The sequence below is a fragment of the Ciconia boyciana genome, chromosome 6, assembly GCF_034638445.1.
Source record: "Ciconia boyciana chromosome 6, ASM3463844v1, whole genome shotgun sequence".
Classification (NCBI taxonomy): domain Eukaryota; kingdom Metazoa; phylum Chordata; class Aves; order Ciconiiformes; family Ciconiidae; genus Ciconia; species Ciconia boyciana.
Window position 1 is genome coordinate 25,635,286 of NC_132939.1, and position 21,703 is coordinate 25,656,988.

The window sequence follows — 21,703 nt, forward strand, 5'->3', positions numbered from 1 at the left end:
CTGACTATTTACTTCCAATAAGTTTCCTGAGCTCAGTGTGTAGTGTTCCTGAAGTTGCTTGGTCTTGGTAGTTTCCTCTTGAGCTATTCTCTAACCCTAAGATTTCAGGTACATCATAAACTGATAACTGTCATGTTTAGACTTGGGATCGATCGTGTTCTCACTACTCTGGCATGATTTGTGAGTACAAGAAAGGAATGGGATGTGGTGCCAAAACCAGAAATGTTCTTTCTCCATTTCCTAGGCAGGTGGATTTTACAGCTTTCTGCTGCTTTCTTGGTAACAAGATAGCGGGGAGCATTCTGAAGCAGACCTGATGCCGACCACTGTGCTCGTGCCTCAGCTGCTACTGTGACCTACTGCTACAAATGGCCGATGCCCGCCATGGCAAATCTGTGCCCTGCAGACGCTCAGCCGCTTCTACCTGGGAGCACTTTGCCCCTTAATCTCTGCCCTGTCACTTGGCATTCCCCGACCCCTGCGCCCCGGTAAATCCTCCTCGCATCTTGGGGTTGGCAGGTTAGGAATATTTGCATTTAATAGAGGAGGTTGAAATGCAGACAAACTCGGTGAGGAAAGGGACATCATCTTTGTACATTTCTTGCACAGAAATGACAAGGTTCACTTTCCTGAGCTTAACTTGAAGACTAACTGAATGCGGCAGTTATTTTGACCTTTTGTGATCTATTTCAAGGTAAATTAATGTGTTTGCAGCCTTCCATCATCTGAGCCAGGTTCAGCTTGACATACTTGAAATCCCCCTATATTTCTTGGACTTGACAAAATGGCTTCAAATATCTTGGACTTGTTTTGATGCACTGAAGTCATCTGTCACATAAAGCTCCTTATGCTACAACTTTGATTCAAAGATCAGCTTTCATCTCTGAATAAAGTTTCTCTTGGATGAAGTGAAGAACATTCCCATGGTTTTGCCTTGAATGGTGTCAGTCACTTACTAAAGGAGCAGTTGTCAGACACTGTAGAGAGCTGATGGAGGATTCAAGCCAAATTCATTTTTATTAATTTGTCAATAAATTAATTAGATGAACCCTGAATACAATCAATAGAGCATGTAAAAGACATAGAGCAATTGGGAAGGGAGCTTTTTTTTTTTTAAGAAGCATCCCGCTTTTGTGGTTTGGGGTTTTTTCCCCTGTGGTCCGTCCTCTGTCTATCCCCCCTTATCATCTTCTCTTGCATTTTCTCAGTGAAGTTTTGTCTGGATTAATTTGAAGAAACTGAACAGAATGCTTAGAGAGAAACACTTGACACACTTGACAGATGTCCTGAAAGCTATAAGATGCATGGTATAGTGGTGGTCTTGGAAGTGTTAGGTGTACGGTTGGACTCGATGATCTTAAAGGTTTTTTCCAACCTATACGATTCTGTTATTCTGTGAGTCTGTGACTATTTCACCCTTTAGGAGAATTTTGAGGCAGCAACAAGGTAGGACGAGCCACCAGTAAAATGTTCTGCAGGTGACTAGTGACATCCTTGCAAAAGGACTTTGTTCACATATCAGCTGTCAGCATATGGAGTAACAGACCACATTGTCATAGTTGCTTTTAAGGATGAAAACCAGTTTAAGAAAGTTTAGTAGTCGGTGTCATGGGTTACACACAGCAGTAAGTGATCTGGCAAGTTCTAGCAGACAGGGCTTTCTCACACCTGGCTGGACTGAGTTAGCCTCTTCCAGAAAGGAGGATCGGAAGTGTGCTTGCTGAGAACCTCACTGCCAGAGTGCTTTGATGCAGTATTTGTTGTGTTGATAGCTTGTAAACCCATAAAATCCAGGAGAATAAATGTGTAAAGGTTATTTAAATGTGAATTAGGTGCTTTGGTTTTCCTTTTCTGAATATAAACTACAGCAGAAGCGGCCTCTTCCACACCTCAGATACTCTGTATATTGTGTCTATAGGTTCAGGACTAACTCTGGGACCTAATGGTGCTTGAGTCTTAATGTTTTACATGCTAGGTAATTGGATCAATGGGGCAGATGACTTACTCGGTACTTTTGAAACCTGGACTGAAGAACCAGGCATTAGTCATCCCTGCAAACATTCAGGGCCACTGCTGCCTCCGCCTGGCAGTAGCTGGGTGGGGGAATGGGTTGCATTTTCTTTAATACGCAGAAACTTAATGCCTGTCTCTGCTAACAACCTATTTGTAACATAAGCTTTTGTGGATGCCAAAACCAAGAGCCCTTGTGCTAGTCTCTGGGCCATTAAACACCTTTTGTTAACACAAAAGCTCCAATATATTGCTTATCACTTTCAGTATAAAACAAACTGAATATTACATGAAAAATGAGTATTGTATTGTTTTCACTGAGTGAAAGTCTGCTTTGCAAATCTGGTTTAAGGCAGTTGGTGGAAGCTCTATTGCCAAGAGACCTACAATTAGGCCTTTTAAGAGGCTCTACAGGTAACTGTCTCTCTCTGGCACAAGGAAAGGACTGGATGATGCAAAAAGTGCTGTCCGCCTTCTACAACTTCAGTCTATGAATGTGTATTTTAGTCTCTTGTCACTTTTTTAGCAGGTTGAGTTCCATGACACCAAGCCCTTTTTATCTGTCAAAGCTGTAAAAATCCCCAGCAGACTTCTCTGCTGAGGAAATGCTGATAATAGCTTTTATGTTTTTTTCAGGAATATGTTGTGGTGAGGAAAATAACTAATGCTAGTTAGTAGCTCTTCATAGAGAAAGGAAACTCAGTTGATCTGTTTTTTCACAACAAATTATTTAGAAAAAATACATGAATATGAAAAATAAACAATTTTTAAAGTGGTGTAACTAATGGATACAAGTATGCTTGCTGTGTAACTCCTTAAGCATGTGCAACACTTCCAGTGCTGAACTGGATACTCTACTACTTTGTGCATTAGATGCGGACTAATTAGCAGTATTCCCTTACAAGTAACGCTTCAGAGAACCCTGAAAACTGCTTTTAAGTGTCTGTCTTCTGACGACAGTAAACACTTTTCTGTGGATGTTGAATGCAGATGAAACTATCAGGGACATCAAAAATAATGCTGAATTAGCCTAGAAGCTTGTTTCACTTTTAAAATTTGTTTTAATTCATATAGAGTGAGTGACTTAAATGTCTTGAAATTGACTTGAGAGTAAGGGCACAACTTTTTGTTAATCCATGCTATAATACCTTTCAGTCTCTGTGAGTGACTCTTATTCTTCTTACGAAATAATTTTCCTGGTCATTCTGGAATTCACTCTGTTGAACTTAAATCTGAAAAAAAAGTGTGGTTTTTTAAATCATTACTGTTCTAATAATTATAGGACTGAAGAATTTAGACTTTATTTTCAAAAAGTGATGAAACATTTGTGTTTACATGTGTGTGTATATATATATATATATCATGTATACACATTGTCACAGTCAGGCAATAATAATGACATTAAGGAAAACTAAATATTACAGGACGTATTGGAAATAGTCCATATGCCCTTTGTAAAATGAGTTAGTAAACTAAATAGCTTTCTTCATGTTGTGTAAAAACCAGTACCACCAATGAATATAAAAAAAAGCTTTTGTGAGGTTTGAAAATAGCGTCAGGGAAAGAGGAGAGAAAGAACAGGAGTTTGAGATGCTGCCTGTCACACAACACTAACCATCCCACACCTCACATTGCACTTATCTCTGAAACTGCTTGGGATTGCATCCTAACAAACTCTTTGTGCAGCTCCAGTCATAGTGGACATTTTGAGGTAGCAATGAGGAAAACCACACACGGGCAAAGCGATGCTATTCTTGGAAGGCAGGATGCCTGACCTGCACGAGGACGGTCGCATGTGCAGTGTCTGTTGGTCTCTCGTGCCTGGCCCCGTTGCAGCGTGCTGGAGTGAGGGGGTGTGCGTGGTGAGCATCAAAGCTGTGCTTGCCTTACTGCCTGAAATAATGTCAACGTTTGGAAACATTGCGATGACTTGACTGTGCAGCCCCCCTGGCTGTCAGCCTCTGCAGCTGTTTTTACAGGCTGTGTGATTTTGTGTTTTTAGTTAGCTTTGTAATTAGGACAAGCTTGATTTAGGAAAGCTTACAGTGTTGAGCGTAATATTTGGGTGAATGGGCTTATTGATTGATCCTGTGTGTTGCTAAGAATGTTTTTCTGACTTGGAAAGTGTATCTTAGAAGCTGTAATATATTTTGACATAATGGGAGTCAGAGAGGAGCAAATGGAGGCAAGTATTAAAAAAAGTGTGTTTTCTTCCTATGTTTTGTAGTAACAGTACTGCTTATACACATTAGAAACTTAAATGTCCCCTGTGGCTCAAGGGTTTGTGGACTTTGGCTTTGAGATCCATCTTCTGCTGTGTTGTCTTTGAAAGCCAAGAAGTGAGGAATTGACTTGTGTATGTGTGTCCATATTGAAACTTAAAGCTATTTAACAGAATGGTAACATTTTAAATAAGGTCTGGCATTTTTTTACCCGTTCTATACTTCTATGTGATTAGATTTTTTAAAAAATATTCACTATTTTTAAGGAAGCTGTATCTATGAAATTACACGTGCAACTAGTGCAGTATGTAAGGAATTCCCTGGCAGTGTTGCATGTGTAGTTCAATGAAAGGAATCTGAACCTATTTGTTAGTGCTTGACCAAATGTGCATACACACGAGCTTTTAAAAATGTGTTGAAACATAGCAAGTTCTGTTAAATTGTAGGCAGGCATCTCATTATGCTATGCAGAAACTGATACAATATAGCATTCCTACCTGGAGACTTCTTTTGCAAACTAGGTGCAAACAGAGCTTTCTTTTAGCTACAACTTCTTTCAACTTTTGTTATTCCTTAGGTTACTGGTACTCTGCTTCAGAGTTTTATAGAATTCTCTATAACTTACATATCATAATAAAAATCCTACTGTATCTGTTGCTGCATATCTGCTCTTCTGAACACTGGTGTTCTCTTGCATGGGGTCTCTGCTGTGCAGCATCCCTCTGGATGAGGGTTCAGCACTGACCCTCCTTTATCTTCTGTGCTGCTCTCCAGGCCCTGGTCTCTCTTGTTTCCTCTTTTGCAGAAATGGGAAGTGTGATCTGTCATTTGGGACAAGGACTGATGCAGCTACACAAATGGGAACTCTCATCCCCTCAGAAAGACTAGCCTTTTTAGATATTGAGTTTCTCTTTGGACTTGGTAATCAAAATATGAATATAATGCATGGTGGCAAAAGAGTCCAAAGGTTTTGCTTTAGATCGCCTTTTCTCCTTCTGTTACCTGTGCTACTGGGATCTGATTCCTGAAAAATATTGCAGGTTCTCCAGGGTTTCTGCTCTTTTTCCTAATAAGTACCCATATGCTCCTCTGATAATTCTGTATTTCACTGTGACTGATTTTGGGGGGGAGGTTTGTATCTCATTTTACATGTCTTTCTCAATATCTTGGACTTCATTGAGTAACTTAGAACTGTAATTAACAGCTGGTCTCTATTCTGCTGAAAGGCAAAGCTCATTGCTTGCATTCTTAAGTCCCTACAAAATTATGAGAAAAAGCTAGCTCTTGTTATACCCAGTTGACTTTAGCACACTTTTATATGGTGAATATTATCAGTGTGTAATAACAATCTGCTATCACCAGTCTGAAAGTATTTGATCCTTCTGGAAAACAGATTCTAGCCATACATGACACTCGCTGTGCTACTTCCGTGAACTCTGAAAGTCCCAAATTGGATATGTTCCCCAAATGGATGGCTCTCCCTTAAAAAACCCCAAAGACTTGTAGAGCTATCTGCAGCCACTCTATAGTCTTAAATTCTTCATCTCTGCCCTGCACAGATACAGTACTAAAAAGCAGGAGGTTTTCCTGTTTTGCTTTCATCTCTCAGCTTCTTACCCTTTATTGAAAGGTTACAAACTCTTTTCTGGAGACTGGGTACTGGATTAGGGTGAGTTTTGCCACTGCAGTGATACTGAAAAGATGACATCTCTATTTGTGGATGTAGTTGAATCTCCTTACTTAAACAAATTTTTCCCTTCCTGTATGATGAAGAACGGAGAGCTATTTTTCTACTGCTTTGCTTGCATCTCTGGCCATCCTGAAGCTAAAGACCAAGTGAGACTTTTTTATGTTTTCACAAGCAATTGCTTTATACCAAATACTGACATCACAGTGATGTATATGAGGCTTTGAATGTAAAGTGGTCAGATGCTTCAGTTCTAGCAAGAGGTTTTTAACATACTTTCCCTGAGCTTGAAATAACTGTTCCCGGTACCTGCTTACAATGTGGGCCTCGTATCCTGAACCTCTCTGTTGCAAAGTTGGCTGGATTTGTTTCAACATACTTGGTGCAAATTCAAGCTGCTGTAGCAAACTGCTTTGAAACAGGTGGTGCAAGTACTAATGTGATTTTATTAGGGACAATGATCTTCTAGTTTTCCTGTTTCCCAGCCAGACTTTGTACCACAGGCCCCTTTAACACTAATATTGCTTCTGTCAGGTAAACTGAGCTGCTTCTCCTGACCACCAGGCTAGTGTCTGTTTGCTTTTGAATCGAAGTACACAAGGTTACTCCTCTGGGGGAACCTTCTTTCAAGCCCAGTTTATTTGTGTCTAAAAACTTCACTTCCTTAGCATTTTCTTAGCCTGTCAACAAAGAATTCAGTTTAGGGGGGCTGCTGCTTTGAATTATTTGCAAGCTTCAAAAAAAAAAAAAAAAAAAAAATTGAAGATGCTTACCTCCTAGCCACTTTACAATTCTTTGTTAGTCTTTATTTAGGATGTACCTCTCTGTAGTTTCTAACTTTCCGCTTTTATTTTTTAATTCCAGTGTGATGCTTTTTTCTGGTGTTCTAGGTAATGCAGTGCTATTTTGCACCTGAATCTTTTTAGTAGCAAAGGTGTGCCCTAGTTTGCCTTATAGTTTAGATTAGTGTTTTCCTTGCATAGCAAGGCACCGGATAAATTTCCTGCAAGTCAGACATCTCTCTGGCCTTTGGAGTTAATTAAGCTTTTGCTTCACCTAGTGAGGTTGTAACTAACTATCTTATAGATGAGAAATCAGGTAAGTGTTGTGTCTTTTTGGCTGTTGCTCAGGTCGGTGGTGGTGTGCCTTCTGCCACTGAGTTGCCCTTTCGCTGCCTTTGTCTTCAGTTCTCTGCTGCCTCAGTTGTGCCTGTTCCATGGCTGTCTGCTTGCTGAAATGCATGGTTTCCAGCTCCACCAGTCTGTCTTCCTTGAGTATTACTTGCCACCTTCCCCCCCCCCCCCCCCCCAGTGCTGCAGCAGTTTTCACTTACGATCTTGCTGGCTACAAACTAGCTTCATTTGGCATCTGGAGGGACTGCTTCAATAGTAGGGTAGAACTGGAGGTCTCCTCTGGGCCTCTTAGGCTTAAGCTGCTCTTTAGTGCCTTCGTTCTTGCATTTGTAAGTAAACACTAATGTCACATCTGTGTAAAAGTAGATAGATACTCTTTTTCTGTGGACTATTGATGACTTTACTCATGTATTCATACATTATTTACCTTTTAATAAAGATTCTGGACTTGACAATTTAGTTTCTGATTATTAGAGACTCAGTTTGACATTTTAAAAAGTTTGTTTGCAAGAACTTCCATGAACATTAGACAATGTATGTATAAAAATTAAAAAACTTTAGGAAGACTATTGAGATCTGGACATATAATATGATGCATCATTTCTTTGCAAAGCGTGAGTGTAGTTAAAAGTTTATCATAGTGGAGACCCCTTAGAAGGAAGGTATAGGATAGATGTGGCTTTTGGTTTTGATGTCACCATTCCACCTTCCTTGTGCTTGTGAAATTCAATAATGTTAGATTTGTAAAAGCTGAAAGGGGCAGGTTCAAATTCTGAAAGATCTAGAAGATGCATAGGAGAAGTCTGACATGCACAGGAAAGTGAAAAGATGGACATGAAGACAAGTAAATGTTAACATCTTAATGTCCTCTGGCTCAAAATTGAGAAATAATGAAAGTAAGTTACCACTTCAGTGTTAGCAACCAAATGTCAGTGCAGTATCAACCAATGCATAGTGACAGGAATGGGAAAGAAAAAAAATCATTATGAGATATGACTGAGGAAGAAGAGATGGCAGTTCAAAAACCTAATATCAGCTGGAGCAATCAGAATGGATCCAGGCACACCAATTTGAAATTTGGTCAATTCTGCTCTTGGCAGGTTCAAAAGCAAAAAAACATGGCAGTGGTGAGGTGGTGTGGGTGCTGAAAATGTGTAAGGATTTGTAGTGATTGGGCAAACAGCTGTAGGAAGAATTGGCAGAAGGCCATCAGGGTAGACATACCCAGCTCAGGAAGTTTCTGAGCAACAAACTGTTGGAGCTTGGGATAATAAATTGAGGAAACACTACTATGTACTTTCCTTATTCTTTATACCATTTTCCTCTTCATCTGCTACAGAATACCAAACACTTGCATAGATGGACTTCTGGACAGACCTGGAATGACTGCTTAAATGTCTTTATGCTTATTTTGAATAGTGGCACCTTAACCAAGTTTGAGACACTATTTTCAGTCCTCTTCTGAGGATACCTGAGGAGGAATTAGGCATTGTGGGAGTGAAAGGGTTAACAAGATTGAAGTACTGAGGGTCCAGGTCATGTCCGAAAAAAGGAGACAGTCTAGAACACCTTTGTTGTGGGGGCAGGAACTGCAGGGTTGCAGGGAGATAGCCAATGGTATTTATTAGCTGAAGGGACGCATGGGGGGCTCGTGGACAAGACATGTAGACCAGTAGGAGTTCTCTCAGTAGCGCATGTGTAAACAAATAGAAAGTATATAGGCCGTGGAAGATTTCAATAAAGGGTCTTCGATTTACCCCTCGATCGGAGTCCGTGCATCAATCTGCTACAGATACCAAAGGTAGTGTTTTCTTCAAGGGATTATCCATGAAAGTGTTTGTGTTTCTGATGGTGTGTATGTGAAGAGCGTGGTTAAATAGCCTATTTGTGTCCAGACAGTCTCATCCTGTGTTGTGCAAGAATGTGTAGGATGGGAACATGTCTCAGGAGGTCAGTTCTTCCTTACCACTCGTGAAAAAAGTGGCACTTTTTCAGTTATATTATGTTCCCCTTCTAATGTGTATTTTTTTTTTTATACTGCCTTTGTTTGCATGACAACTGTTTTTCTATAGTTATTGGTCTGGGACATGCCTATGTCTCTGCAGTCTGACTGTGTTCTTGGGTTGCTATCTGGATCTTCAAAAGAATCCATCCCAGTATCTTCTAAAAAAAGTTCACTTTGCCTTTTTGTCTTGTACCATTCTGCTCTGTCACCATTATGACTATTGGTTTGTTCAGCCTTCCCACAGCTGTGAAGATGTCTTGTCAAGGCTTTGTTTGTGGTCAACAACTTATTTTTCAAATGCTGGTGTGGTTGCAGAAGATCATGTCTGCTTTTATTAGATTACCAGGATACTGTTGTGCATAGTTGGTCTCTTGCTAAATTACCAGAAGTCTTGGCTACGGTCATACAGGCCCTGTAAATTAACTGGACATGTGCAAGTTTAGGTTAAAACTTATTTATAGGGTCAGTATTGATCTCACCTGAGATTTTTAGTAAATGAGATGATTAAAACACTGGTGTGTCAGAGTCGAGAAATGTGGAGGAGGTCTGCTGAACTTCCTTTTCCATCCTTGAGACCTTATGGGTAGGCGATGACTGACTGCTGCACAACTGTTGATAACATGGTGGTGTAATATTCATTTCCCTGCTAAGAAGCATTTGAAGTACCAGTTCCAAAGACAAAACATCAGAGTTTCTTTTCAATGTATCATCAGGAATGCTGGACGTGCTGGGAGATAATATCAGCTCTTTTGGATCCTCTAGCTGCTGACTGCAAAAGCTGGCTGATACCCTTCTTTTGCTCCCTGTGTCTCCCGAGTACCTCATGGTCTTCAAGCTGAAAGCTCCATTAAGGAGTTTAAGGTTTTCTCTTCATGGACAGCAAGAACCCAGTCACTGCTAGATATCCTGGATTAGGACATAGCCTGCTTGCTTCTTTCTCTATTACACTACATCTCAGTCTTTTTAGCAGATAAAACAAGGACGTGTGCTACTCTCTCTTCTAGCCCATCCATTTGAGAACATCTTAATCCTTCTCAAGATCAAGGAAATTCCCTTTTCCATTGTTCATACAGAGCAGAGCACATCCGTTCTCCTCTGCACCTTGTGCTCTGACTACTAGGATGAGCTTACGCAGAAGTGATTAAATGCTATTTGCATCGTCGTTTTACATGGAACCATTTTATCAGGTGTATCTACTGCTCTTTTCTCTGATGTAGTGGATCATCCCACCTATCACAGGTTCTGGGACAGAGCACAGGGTACGCAGAAGTTACAGGATACCTGAACAGTGGTGTGAAATGGGGAGGGAGGGTTCGGTCAGCAGGTGGCATCTGCCAGGGCAAGGCAGTCTCGCATGTTTGCAGTGAGCAACCACACAAAGACTCTGTTCTCTGGCCATACCGGTAGGCAGTCTTCTGCTTTTCATGTGTTTTTATATAGCATACTACCCACCCTCTGTTTACAAAGGGTGCTGCATCTTTTTATAGGTGTATTGCTTATCTACCTTAAATGTAATGGCTCTTTGCTAATTTTCTAAAGGCTCGAAGAAGTGTCTTATATGAACAGTGGTGTGAGGAGTTTTTATTTTTTTTTTCTATTTATAGTATTAGATCTTCAGATTTTTTTTTTTTCCTCACCTTGTCCTCTCAGTATCCCTGTAGTGATTTCAAAAGGCTTTGAAGATAGATCGGTAACAATCCTAATGAGTGTTTAGTATAAAAGGGCCAGTACCAATTGAGCAGATTTGTGAGGATGGTGTTTGGGTTCTTTAAACAACTCGCATTTCATGAGGCATCTGAGTGGCAGTGAAGACAGCTGCAGATCCCACAAAACAGTTAAAAATGGCATGTGTGTAGAAGTGTGCGACTTGGGCTTTGCCCGCCCAGTCCACTTGCACATATTAGATGTGCCTCTAACACTGCCTTTAATTCAGTGTCCTGTAAGAACTTGAATGTGTATGCTAAATATTAGAACAGCTGTGTTCAGAAATAGACTGTTTCTACCCTCCCCAATGTTGAACTTGATTTTCTTCTGACGCGATCACAAGACTGCTGCTGCAGCAGGGGCTTAATGCTATTTACGTCGTCATTTGACATAGCAACGTCTCTCAGGGGATTTTTTAAACAATGCAGCTGTTCAGGAGAGATGAAGAGGTTGAGGGTGGGGAGAGGGAAAAGGAGGAGAAATAATTTCATCTGCCATTAGGGCTATTGCGGGGGGGGGGGGTGGCGGCCAGCAAACCAGCGAGTTCAGTAGATTCATGATTCTGCATGAATGGATGGCAGGATCATGGGAGTCGCAGCTTTCCCTTGAATGGGAAGGAGCATCATGGGAATCTGGCTGCTTCTAATCTTTTTGTGAATGATTCTTTTCCTTTAACATGGCACTGCTTTTATGAATGGCTCTGGGGGCAAAGTGCTGCAAAGTCCTTCTTGAGCTCTCTACAGGTTCCTTAAGGAACACGAGGGTGGGAGTCAGGTGCAGCAAAACAGAGATGCTGTGATGTTAAGCTACTGTTCTGCTCTTTTGAAGTCTGAGAGGACGTTGTACTGATTTTAATTCATTGTAACTAATTTAGCTTGATGGAAGCAGAATTGCTTTTTATATGAAGTATTTTTAATACTTGCTTGCTTTTTCTATTTCAAAATGTAGTTGTCTACGTGTATTTTTCCTGTTCTGTTAAGGATGGAGATGACAGCATATCAGAATGGTTTTGGAATGATTAAACTTTAAGTTCAGCTCTTCTTGTTCACCCACATGTTCCCTTTTTGATTTATGTTCAAAATACTAAATATTCAAAAAGTTTCATGGCACCAGAAGTGAGAATGGAAATGGAGGGCAATAAAGAATTGTTTTGCTTGGTCTGAAGCAACTCATTTACCATGTAGCTTAAGTTGGAAAAAAGTGTTCTTCTCAAGTTGTACTTGAACACTGTTGTGTGCGTGCATTTTCCAGTTTCTGCATTTTTTTGATTCTGTGCAAACCTGTATAACTTGTTTTCTTGCCATCTTCATTGTCCCTTACAAAGAAAATGCTGAATCATTTGAAAATTTATGTTCTCACCAGAAGTAGCTTAATGGCGCAAACTTCTTATGCAGGTTATGTGTAAAATTCAAGGATTCCTATTGCAGAGGTGAAAATGTTAATGTGTAATATTAGCTACTTAACATAATGTTTTGTGAAACCATAACTGATATATTCTTAATACCTGCATGGTAATTCAACTATTTCAAACTTAAACTTTTAAAAACTTTTTTTTTCCTAGAGGAGAAGTACAAAGTGGAAACAAAAGTCATTGTAGCAGACTTTGGAGAGAGAGAAGATATTTACAGTAGAATCAAAGTGGGATTGGAAGGCCTGGAGATCGGTGTTTTAGGTTTGTATCTGATCTTTCTACATCTTCCATAGTAGTGTTTCATCTTCACATGCCTACTAACTTTTTCCCATATTGAAGTTTATTGAAAACCAGTTCACAAAAGCTAACGTTTGCCTGACTACAACTATGTTGCTGCATGCTCGATATGTTTTTTAGCTTCCTGTTGATACACTACATGAGATGGTGCTTGCACATGTGCTTAGGTTCCAGGGATTGTGATGCTTATTGAATGTTTTCGATGTATTATATTGTGATGGCTAAAGGCTCTTTAGCTTATGGCTGCGTGCACAGTGACTTGACCTAATGCTGTCTTAGAACCTAAGCAAGCTCCAGATGCTTAGATTCAGCTTAGCAGTAGAGCCCTGTGACAGAACCATTAACTTTTAATTATAGAGCTGTTGAAATTAATCATTACAATATAGCATCAAGTAACCGGCTCCCGCTTCAAAAGTTTTAAGCGTGTTCTGGTCATGTTGGTGAGCTGTGGTTCTTTTGCTGGTAGCAGCACAATATGCTTGAGTATGGTTTGTGATACTGCAGGAGTGTAGGTGGTGTGGTAGTCCTTGAAAAAACAAGGTGATCCATCCAGTTACTTTGTTGAATGTAGAATTAAGGTGATTTCAAGAAGGTGTTTATCACAAGTTAAGAAGAGTTTAAACGTAACAGCAGCTTACCTGAATCTTTTCTGAACAGTGGTGTAAAGGCAGTTTCTTATCAGTTTTCTGGTTCTTTCCTTAGAAGCACATATACCTGTGCATATCCTATATTTCTACAGTTACTCAGTATGGGGATGAGAACCTGTCGTGGTTAAACATAAGGCATGAAATTTTATAAAGTCGCATGGCTCAGTCATCTACTGGTATATGTAATCTGATAAATTCATTTTACTAACTTGAAGTGCAGTAATTGGAGCTAGAACTGTTTTTTTTTTTAAAAAGCATATTTCAAAATAAATTTGTTACACACATGATGATATACAATATGAACTTCATTGCTAATAGATGAATCTTGTTGTACAATGTCTGCAAATAATGCTAAAGAAAATAGTGTATATAAAAACTCAATTAAAAAATAACATTAAAGGATAAAGCCCCGAATGTTCCCTAATATTTCTGACAGATATGAGTACATGCAACTCATGACATCCAATATTTAATTGCTATAAAAATTCAAATCCATTGGCCTAACTGCAATTGCCAACAATGTGTTTTGTGTAAAGAGTAGTTATGACAAAGCTGTGGATTCCTTGTTTCTGAAGGAAATAAGTTCCAAAGAAACTTTGAAGATTAGAACAGACATTAATTTTAATCTGTCCTGTCAAAATCAACTCAGGGAACGTAAGGCTTGCAAGCTGCTTGTCACGTAGCAATTGCTGCAGAATGGTGTATCACTTAAATGTCTCAAAACACCAGCAAACCTTTTACTGTGTGAGGTACATGTCCACACTGGAAGGGTTTTTATTATTTCTTAGGCTGTGATAAGGTTATAGTGATGCACGAAATAATGAAAATCTGACTCTTTATAGTCTTGCTCAAAAGTGGGCACTAAAGCAGTGAATGTGTCTCAAATTTTGTGTAAGCTTATTACAGGAAAACAAGCATGTTCCTCAAACAGAGCCTGGTTCTTGCTTTTATTTGCGTGAGCACCGTGACTAAAAACATGGTAAAAATAGCAACTAAATGCTCTAGAGTTGTGTATTCTCTAGCTGAGTTCCTCCGCCTTTTTTTCTTGCAGCCATTGCCAGTGCAGGTTTACAGAAATTTCCCTTCTAACTAATTGCTAGCAGTTTTAGAAGATCTCATGCTTGGGCTCATCAGATTACCTGATATGTAGGTTTTTTCTTTTCCCCAGATATGGCTGTATTAATAGAAACCGCTTCCCAGTGTAATTTTTCAACACAGATGATGGCTACTCCAGAAAGACCGTATCTTAATTTTATGGCAATTAACTTCATGCTTTAGTGCCTTATATTTTAAATCCTGTAGCATTTTTTGCAATCTGGAATATAGCTTTTGCTGATCTGTGTTTTTCATGTTTGTGTGAGGGAAAACATGGGTTTAAATGAGAACAGCCATAAGGGATGAATTATCAGGTTCCAGTGTATTTTCTTCTTTCAGGTCTCATCTGGAGCGGTAGGTATGAGAAGCGTTGGTAGCACAGCATAGTTGTCAGTGATCAATGCTGATTACTTTTTAGCCTTTTACTTAGGGACATGGAAGCCTCCATGTATACTGCTCAAGACTGAGCTTCTGATTATATAGTTGCACAGAGTCTAACTAAAGTACTTACAGATTGAAATCCTTGTAAACTTCTTATTTGGAAGCTTCTTCTCACCCACGTATGAAGGCTAAAAGAGTTTGCATAATGTTTTGCTGTGTATTCAAAACAGCGTCTGTCAGTGACTTTGAACATGTGCTAGCTACAGCAATATGTTAAACAAGCAGAGTTGGGAAATCTTTCGTTTGCTGCTCTTAAATTGCTGTGATTCTTGAAAGGAGTTTGAGCTGGACAGTATCTTACCCTGTTGTTATCCAGATTTCTCTAGGTAAAATATGCCTGTACAAGCTGAAAACTAATTTTTTTAATGTTCTGTTCCAAATTGCAGTAAAGTATGATCTGGTAGAAAACGCTGGAAGTGGAAGGGTACATATCTGGGACTCAGTCTGCAGTAAAGGGTGTGAATTTTGTGTGACTGTAGCATGAATCATATAAATATTCTAAATTTGGAGACAATAACCAAGGTTAGTCCCAAAACCCTGCCACAGTTCATAGCCAAAATCCTTTCCAGAGAGGTGGACTGAAAAATAGTTTATTCTAGGATGAAAAGAAGGAAAAAATCTGGCTCACTCTTGCAATAGCAAGATTGGACCTTCTTCCTTTTTAAAACTTTTTTTTCTCTTGCTAAATATAGCAAATGTCTGCTGGGAATTTGCCAACTCCCTGTTCTCCTCAATTCCTGTATTTTTAAAGGTTATCTAAAAGTCAAAAATGTGAAACACACAACATGACTAAGGAACTAAGGGTTTCCGTAAATACACGAAGATCTGGAATGCAAGAGCTGTCATTCAAGGGAATCCCTGAATGAAGTTTGTGCACTTTGCCAGAATCTCTCTTGCGTGTTTCCTGCATCCCTATTGATACTTAAATATATTTCAGGTTGGATGTTGAAGTGGTAGCTTTTGGCACAGATGTAGGGGCTATTTTATTTCATTTAATTTTTTTTTTAAAAAGGCATCAGTACCTTTTGATGGTGTTTCTTACCCTCGTGTAGACTCCTGCCCTGGAGCTGCACAGTTGAGCCGTTGAGCATACATAGCACTTTGGCATTCTCTGGGGTGTAAGACACTATATAAATGTAAAATGTTGCCACAGCAACCAAATGTCACACGATTCACTTGTGTAAGATGAACAACAGATACTTAGGAAATGGAGATCCCATTTTCTTGCCTTTTTTTGGTCTCCATATCAATATGCTTTATTAAGTGTGAGGCAACCGAGGCTGCAGAGCAGCATTGTTTTCTAACGGTATTAGAAGTGTTCCCCTACTTGTGTTGGGATTTGAGAATGAATATTGGTTTCATGTCTGAGAATAAAACCTTGCCAGTCTGAAGTGTTGAAAAAAATTAGGTTTAAGTAATTAATACATTCTCTTGGTTAATTTTAAGTGCTGCCAACGGGGAAAGATTTTGCAGACGTGGGGGTGACTGGGAGAACAGTTTGCTGTGATGAATCTCCAGCTAACGAGTCCCTGACTACGCAGCGAAAGCAAACCAGAAACCCTTTCTAAAGGCAGATAATCTACGTCGAAAACGCAGGCTGCTCGGTGCAGGGAGCTCGCCCTGACAGTGATGCCTCCCGCCCCGAGCCAGCGGAGCGCTGCGGACGGCGGCTGCTGCCTGGGCTCCTGCTGCCACCTCCCGCTCCCTGTGCCCCGCTTCCCGTGCCCCGCTCCCCTCCCCACGCCGGGGTGCCCCAGAGCGCGGCAACCCGCGAGCCTGTCGCTTTCCTCCGTGGGAATCCGGGGCTGAGGAAGGTCATGGTGCGTGTCCCGACCCAATCGCTGACCTGCAGCCCTTGGGACAGCCGGGGAAGGGAGTGACTGGCCGGAGAAGTACTGGGGAGACTTATCAGGAGACTTTTTTTGTAACTTATTTCACTTTTTATTTCACTTTTTATTTATTTATTTATTAAAAAAAAAGATGTTAAACAGTTTCACTTAATGTCCTGCCAAGCCCTGAGAGCTTTTCTTTGGCTTGAAACTCCATTTCTGCGACTGCATTCCGTGTTGCAGCAATGTCACTCGTGTACTTGCACAGTGCACGCTGACATTTCTAAAAGAAGAAACGTTCTTGTCCTGCACTGTGAAAAGCGGTGGAAGATGGGTACAATGTGCTAAATATGCCAGCTTTTAAACAATTAGAGAATTAACACTTACGTATTTAAAATGGCTTGCATATTCACTCTCACATTCCACTTGTGTGTGTACAAGTATATTTACAGTTAAGGAAACTTGGCTAAAGGGGTTAGAATGTTTTAAATGTAACGCTTTAAAAGTATGGCTTGAAAATTGTCATTAATCAGAGCATGAAAAATTGGATGGCATCCAAGCAATCTAATTAAAACTTCATGCTTTCGTTTCAGTCAACAATGTGGGAATTTCATATGTTTATCCTGAATATTTTCTTGATGTTCCAGACCTGGATAAAGTAAGTGCTTTTGTGGTACCTTCTAGTGTACTCATTTTTAGCGCTAAATGCTTAATGGATATGGCAAAAGTATTTAGGTTTGGTTAAGGTACTCGCATAACAAGGTTTTCTGATGAGAATTAAGGGTTCAAAAAGCTAAGAGATTTACATAAGCAACACAATACAATTCAGATGATGGCAGCCTCAGTTTTTTTGTGTTGTTTTTTACTTACACTCTTCCCTGCTTCTTTATTTCGTATTTCTATTTCAAACAGATGCTCTGGGGTCAGTATCTGAATTCCACTCCTGTCTGTGGTCTCATCTGGTGGCTGTTATTGAGCTGCTTTAGCTTGTGGGGAGGTTCTTAAGTGACTGAAGGGAAGGGAAGCAAGCAACTTCATTAATGGAAGCTGCATATTCCATAACGCTATTATGAAACTTAAATATGACAGTTCTAGACATTTTGTAATGTAGGGACAATCTTGGTTGCATTGAGTAGTTTGAAAACTCTGGCTATGAACACCTCTACTGGTGTATGATTTTGTTTCCAAAACCCCTGTAGCTAACTGTATTCACTGTGGGTTTCTGCTTTCTGCTTAAGTATTGTTAAATGCTTCTGGTTTTTGGTTCACCTTCAATTAAGCTTCAAAATATTTAGCAAAAAACCCCATTTTTTTACCTGATGAATAAACTTTAAGTCACTAAAACACTGTTATGAAATGGTGAAGACCAAAGTACAGACATTAATTTATGAACATGTCTAAAATATCAGAATTTATTAAAGTTCATAAATATTGCAAATAGTGCTAGGAAGTACCGTGTCAATGTGATATATCTGTGTTGTTCTTTCTTGGTATGAGTCCCTAATCAGAGATAAAACTTGACCAAGAGCAATTCACAGACTTTGCTTTGAAAGTCTCTCACTGCTCCTGATACTTAAGCAGGAAGGCAAGGAGTAAAGGTGGATGTGTAAGTGTAAGGTTTAATTTATCCTGGCACTTATAACCCAGAGGGTGTGTAAATATTGATCAAATAACTTGAAACAACAAACCCCAAAACTTTGTTTTCTTGCAGACAATTGACAAAATGATCAATGTTAACATCATGGCTGTTTGTAAGGTAAGTGCCCCGTTACCAACACTTGTTCTTCATGTCTTAATTCAAAACTAGTAAACAATTAAAATTCAGTTGTCTGAAGCAATTACTTTCACCTTTTGGACCACAGGTTCATTTTTCATCTTGGAGTAACCCAGAGGTTATGATTGTTGTATCAGACTGTTCTGATTGTTGTGTGAAATATAATTTGTTGTAAAGATACCTATTAGCTATTTAGAAGAGCAAGGTATGTACACAAAACAACACTTAATGCTTCTTGGTGCTTGTCATTCTAGTCCTTCTTGTAAATTGTTCATTCTTCTCTCCCTGAATTTGTGTTTCTTGGGGTAGGCAACCCTTATCTCTGCATCCCTAAGGCTTTTTGTACACTGTAGCGAGAAGGCACTTAAATTTTCTGTGACGTATATGAGCAAGAAGGAAAACCAAGTTCACAGAAGTGTGCATTAACTTTTGAAGTAAAGTTACCTTCCCGTTTTGATATTTAAACTGAAGTTTTTATTGGGAAGAAATCAACCTGACTTCAGGTTAAAACGTGTGGCTGTTCCCTTGTTTATTAACGAGGCCCATTCAAAAATCAGACTTTCATCCTAGTATTTCAAAGCTTAAAAGGGGCAGAGGGAATAGCACCTGTTTACATGACACAGGGAGTCAATTAACGTATTACCAGCACGTGCGGAAGAAACTCCTTGTGATTATTGACTGCTAAACCTTAACTTTCTCTTCTTATGCATAATAAAACTTGCATCTCCATTAGCTGAGGGTTAATCTTTTGCCACAAAGCCAAAATATTAGGTGTTTCAAAGCTTGCTTGAAAGATTTGACTTGCAGCTGTTCTGATTAGGTTAAGTATTAATTTAAATCTAGTATGGTGCTCTCAGGGAGTCTAAACAGTAGGTGGTTTGTTTCCGTGTGAGGAGGCACAGGGCATCTTAAAACAATGTAAGATTTTCCCACCTTATTAAAACATAGACAAACAGTGAAAATGCAACCCTTGCATGACTGAATGGGATTGTTAATGTCAGCTTGCTGCTGCTAACACTCACTTTTGTGTGTGTTTTATTTGACATCTTAGAACTACTTGTTGCAAAGTTAGAAATGCTACAACAGTGAGTCTTCAGAAACTTTTCACCTTGAAAATGACTGCTAACCTGACAAGCAGTGATTTTAGTTGACCGAGGATCGTGGCCCATGGTGTCTTGTTGCACTCCTGCAAGATTTTCATCAGAGTAGTCAGTTATTAATGGGCACCTTTGAAAGTTTCTCTTATGGAAGTCATTTAGCAGACTTTTTTTAATGTTAGCACAGCTACAGCAGGTGTAAATAAAAACAAATGTTGTAATGCATAGACCTCTTCGCTAGACATTAGCATAATCAGAACAATCCCTCTGCTAGGGTGTGACATCCATGCTATGCCAGCAGAGGGAGCACACTATTCAGCGATTAAAGAATTTGGGGTGTCAGTCTTCCTGGAAGCATTTTGTTAGAATAGAAAAGTTATAGATGAACTACTTTAATATGTATTTCTGAAGATGGTAGGCTAGAATAATAGTTGAAGTCTACTTTAACTTAATATACACCTAAAATTCCAGAGATGCAACCAGATTATATTGGTTTCCAGAGTAAACTAGCGCTGTTTTGTGGCTTGAGTCTTCGTGTTTATGATCAGTGGTGGTCAACAATTTAACAAAATTGTCATACAGTTTCCTGTAAAATTTGCATTGTGTCAGCCTCCTCACATTCTAATGTGGTTGTCTTCACATGTATAAAAACTTAATATCTACTTGCTGTGTGTTAATAGTGTTTTTCCTTCTGTTTGAAAACTTTTTTCTTGACCGTGAACAGCTCCTGCTACTGGGTATAATCAGAGTTTGAACATAAGCTTCCAGGCTTGAAAATGTTTCCTCCTGCATGAGCCTGTTGTGTAATTAAACAGTAGGCATGCCAGATGCTTACTGTTTTGGGGAGAGGAGCACATTAGAGATATGTACCATCTGTAAGTCATTTTTTCAGGAGAACGCATAGAACTAGAGAATCATGGTAGGAAAAAATAATTTTAGGAGAAGTTTGTATATCCTTTCACTTAGATCTTTGGGATGTAATCATGTAATATTTAGTTCAGTGTTTTAGGTTGATACCATCTCTTATCCAGGGGTATAAGTGTGTTTAAAAAAAAAATAATCAGGCAAGACAGGAGAATTTTATTAAAAACATGAAGTTTGGGATGGAAGAGAGCACTGAGTTGTTAAGCAAGGAGATGAAGGTCTGCTGAAAAGATGAAGGTACAGGAGAGACAAAGCAGGTTTTGCTGGTACCCATTCAGGCTCTGCTCACAGTATCTCCAGATTCTTGTCAGAGGTGTCGCATAACCTGTCTACTGTTATATTCTGGAGCATTGCCATCCACTTCCTTGCCTTTGGGACACAACTTCCTCGGTGCTTAAAAGGTAATCATCTCTCTTGTCTTCTCAGTAATCTGCACCATGTGCCATCAGCAGTGCCTCTGTTGGACACCATAACTCTTCTGGCACACATGTCAGATCACTTCAGTTCTGCCTGAAACACTCCTTAGGCTTGAAGTGGGAAAGTCGAGATATTCAGCACAGTTTGATTCTGCAGAAATGTTAAGGTCTGTTTTCTTGCCACAAGTGTTAGGCGTTTTTGAAGGGTAATGCCCATCCCTTAGCTTTTGACCCATCTTTTTCTTTGTTGGGCAGCTCATTGGACTTCCTAGGGGATATGCAGCATGTAGGAAGGGGTATGCTGAGAGATAAGACCCCATCTTCACCTCACAGGATAAATTATCAGCCTAGTTGGTCCTGCTGTTTAATACTTTTCCCAACTGATCTAATACTATGAAATTTTGACTCTGACTTGATTCCTGTCAGAGCTTTTGAGCACGTTTCTTTCCCAAATCCTATTCCATGCTGTCTGCCCCCATCATGTCCTTCAGGCAGTGTTGGGTTAGGTCACCCATGAACCCCACAGTGGTGCAATTTTGGGGCTCAATCAGTCTGGCATGAAGCGTTGTGATTACTGTGATCTGCCTTCAAAGCACCCTGTACACCACTGAAGACAAGCTATGTACAACTATGTAAAACATGTTGGAAATCTCACATCTTGTAAAATACTGGTTAAAAAACCCAACCAAACACCACCCTGCCCCCCCAGCCACAGTAGGTTCTTTTCAGGCTCTCTGGAAAATGTCAAATTTTTATGGTGATGTGCAGTGCAGGAGTCACTCCATTCTTCATATAATATACAAAACAAGAAGTGCCTTGGGTCTTGATGATACCATAAATAGAATGAAGGATCTTTGTTTGTGGTATTTTCTCAGGAAAGCTTGAGACTTAATGCAGCCTTATACAAGGATTGAGTTGACAGATATATGAGGAAGAAGACAGGGTAGTATGCGAAGTTTCATGGTTCCTGTCATAATCTCATCTCAAGCTTCTGGGGGGATTTAAAAAGCA

General features: G+C 39.7%; 1 protein-coding gene across 1 annotated transcript in view; it reads left to right on the top strand.

The window, feature by feature from the left end:
* The window catches only part of HSD17B12 (hydroxysteroid 17-beta dehydrogenase 12), a 95,294-nt gene that overhangs the window by 46,385 nt on the left and 27,206 nt on the right, over positions 1 to 21,703 (top strand). The window contains exons 4-6 of the mRNA XM_072866284.1: positions 12,323 to 12,433; positions 17,075 to 17,139; positions 18,193 to 18,237. Of these exons, the coding sequence (XP_072722385.1) occupies positions 12,323 to 12,433; positions 17,075 to 17,139; positions 18,193 to 18,237 (221 nt within the window). The remainder of the gene's footprint in view (positions 1 to 12,322; positions 12,434 to 17,074; positions 17,140 to 18,192; positions 18,238 to 21,703) is intronic.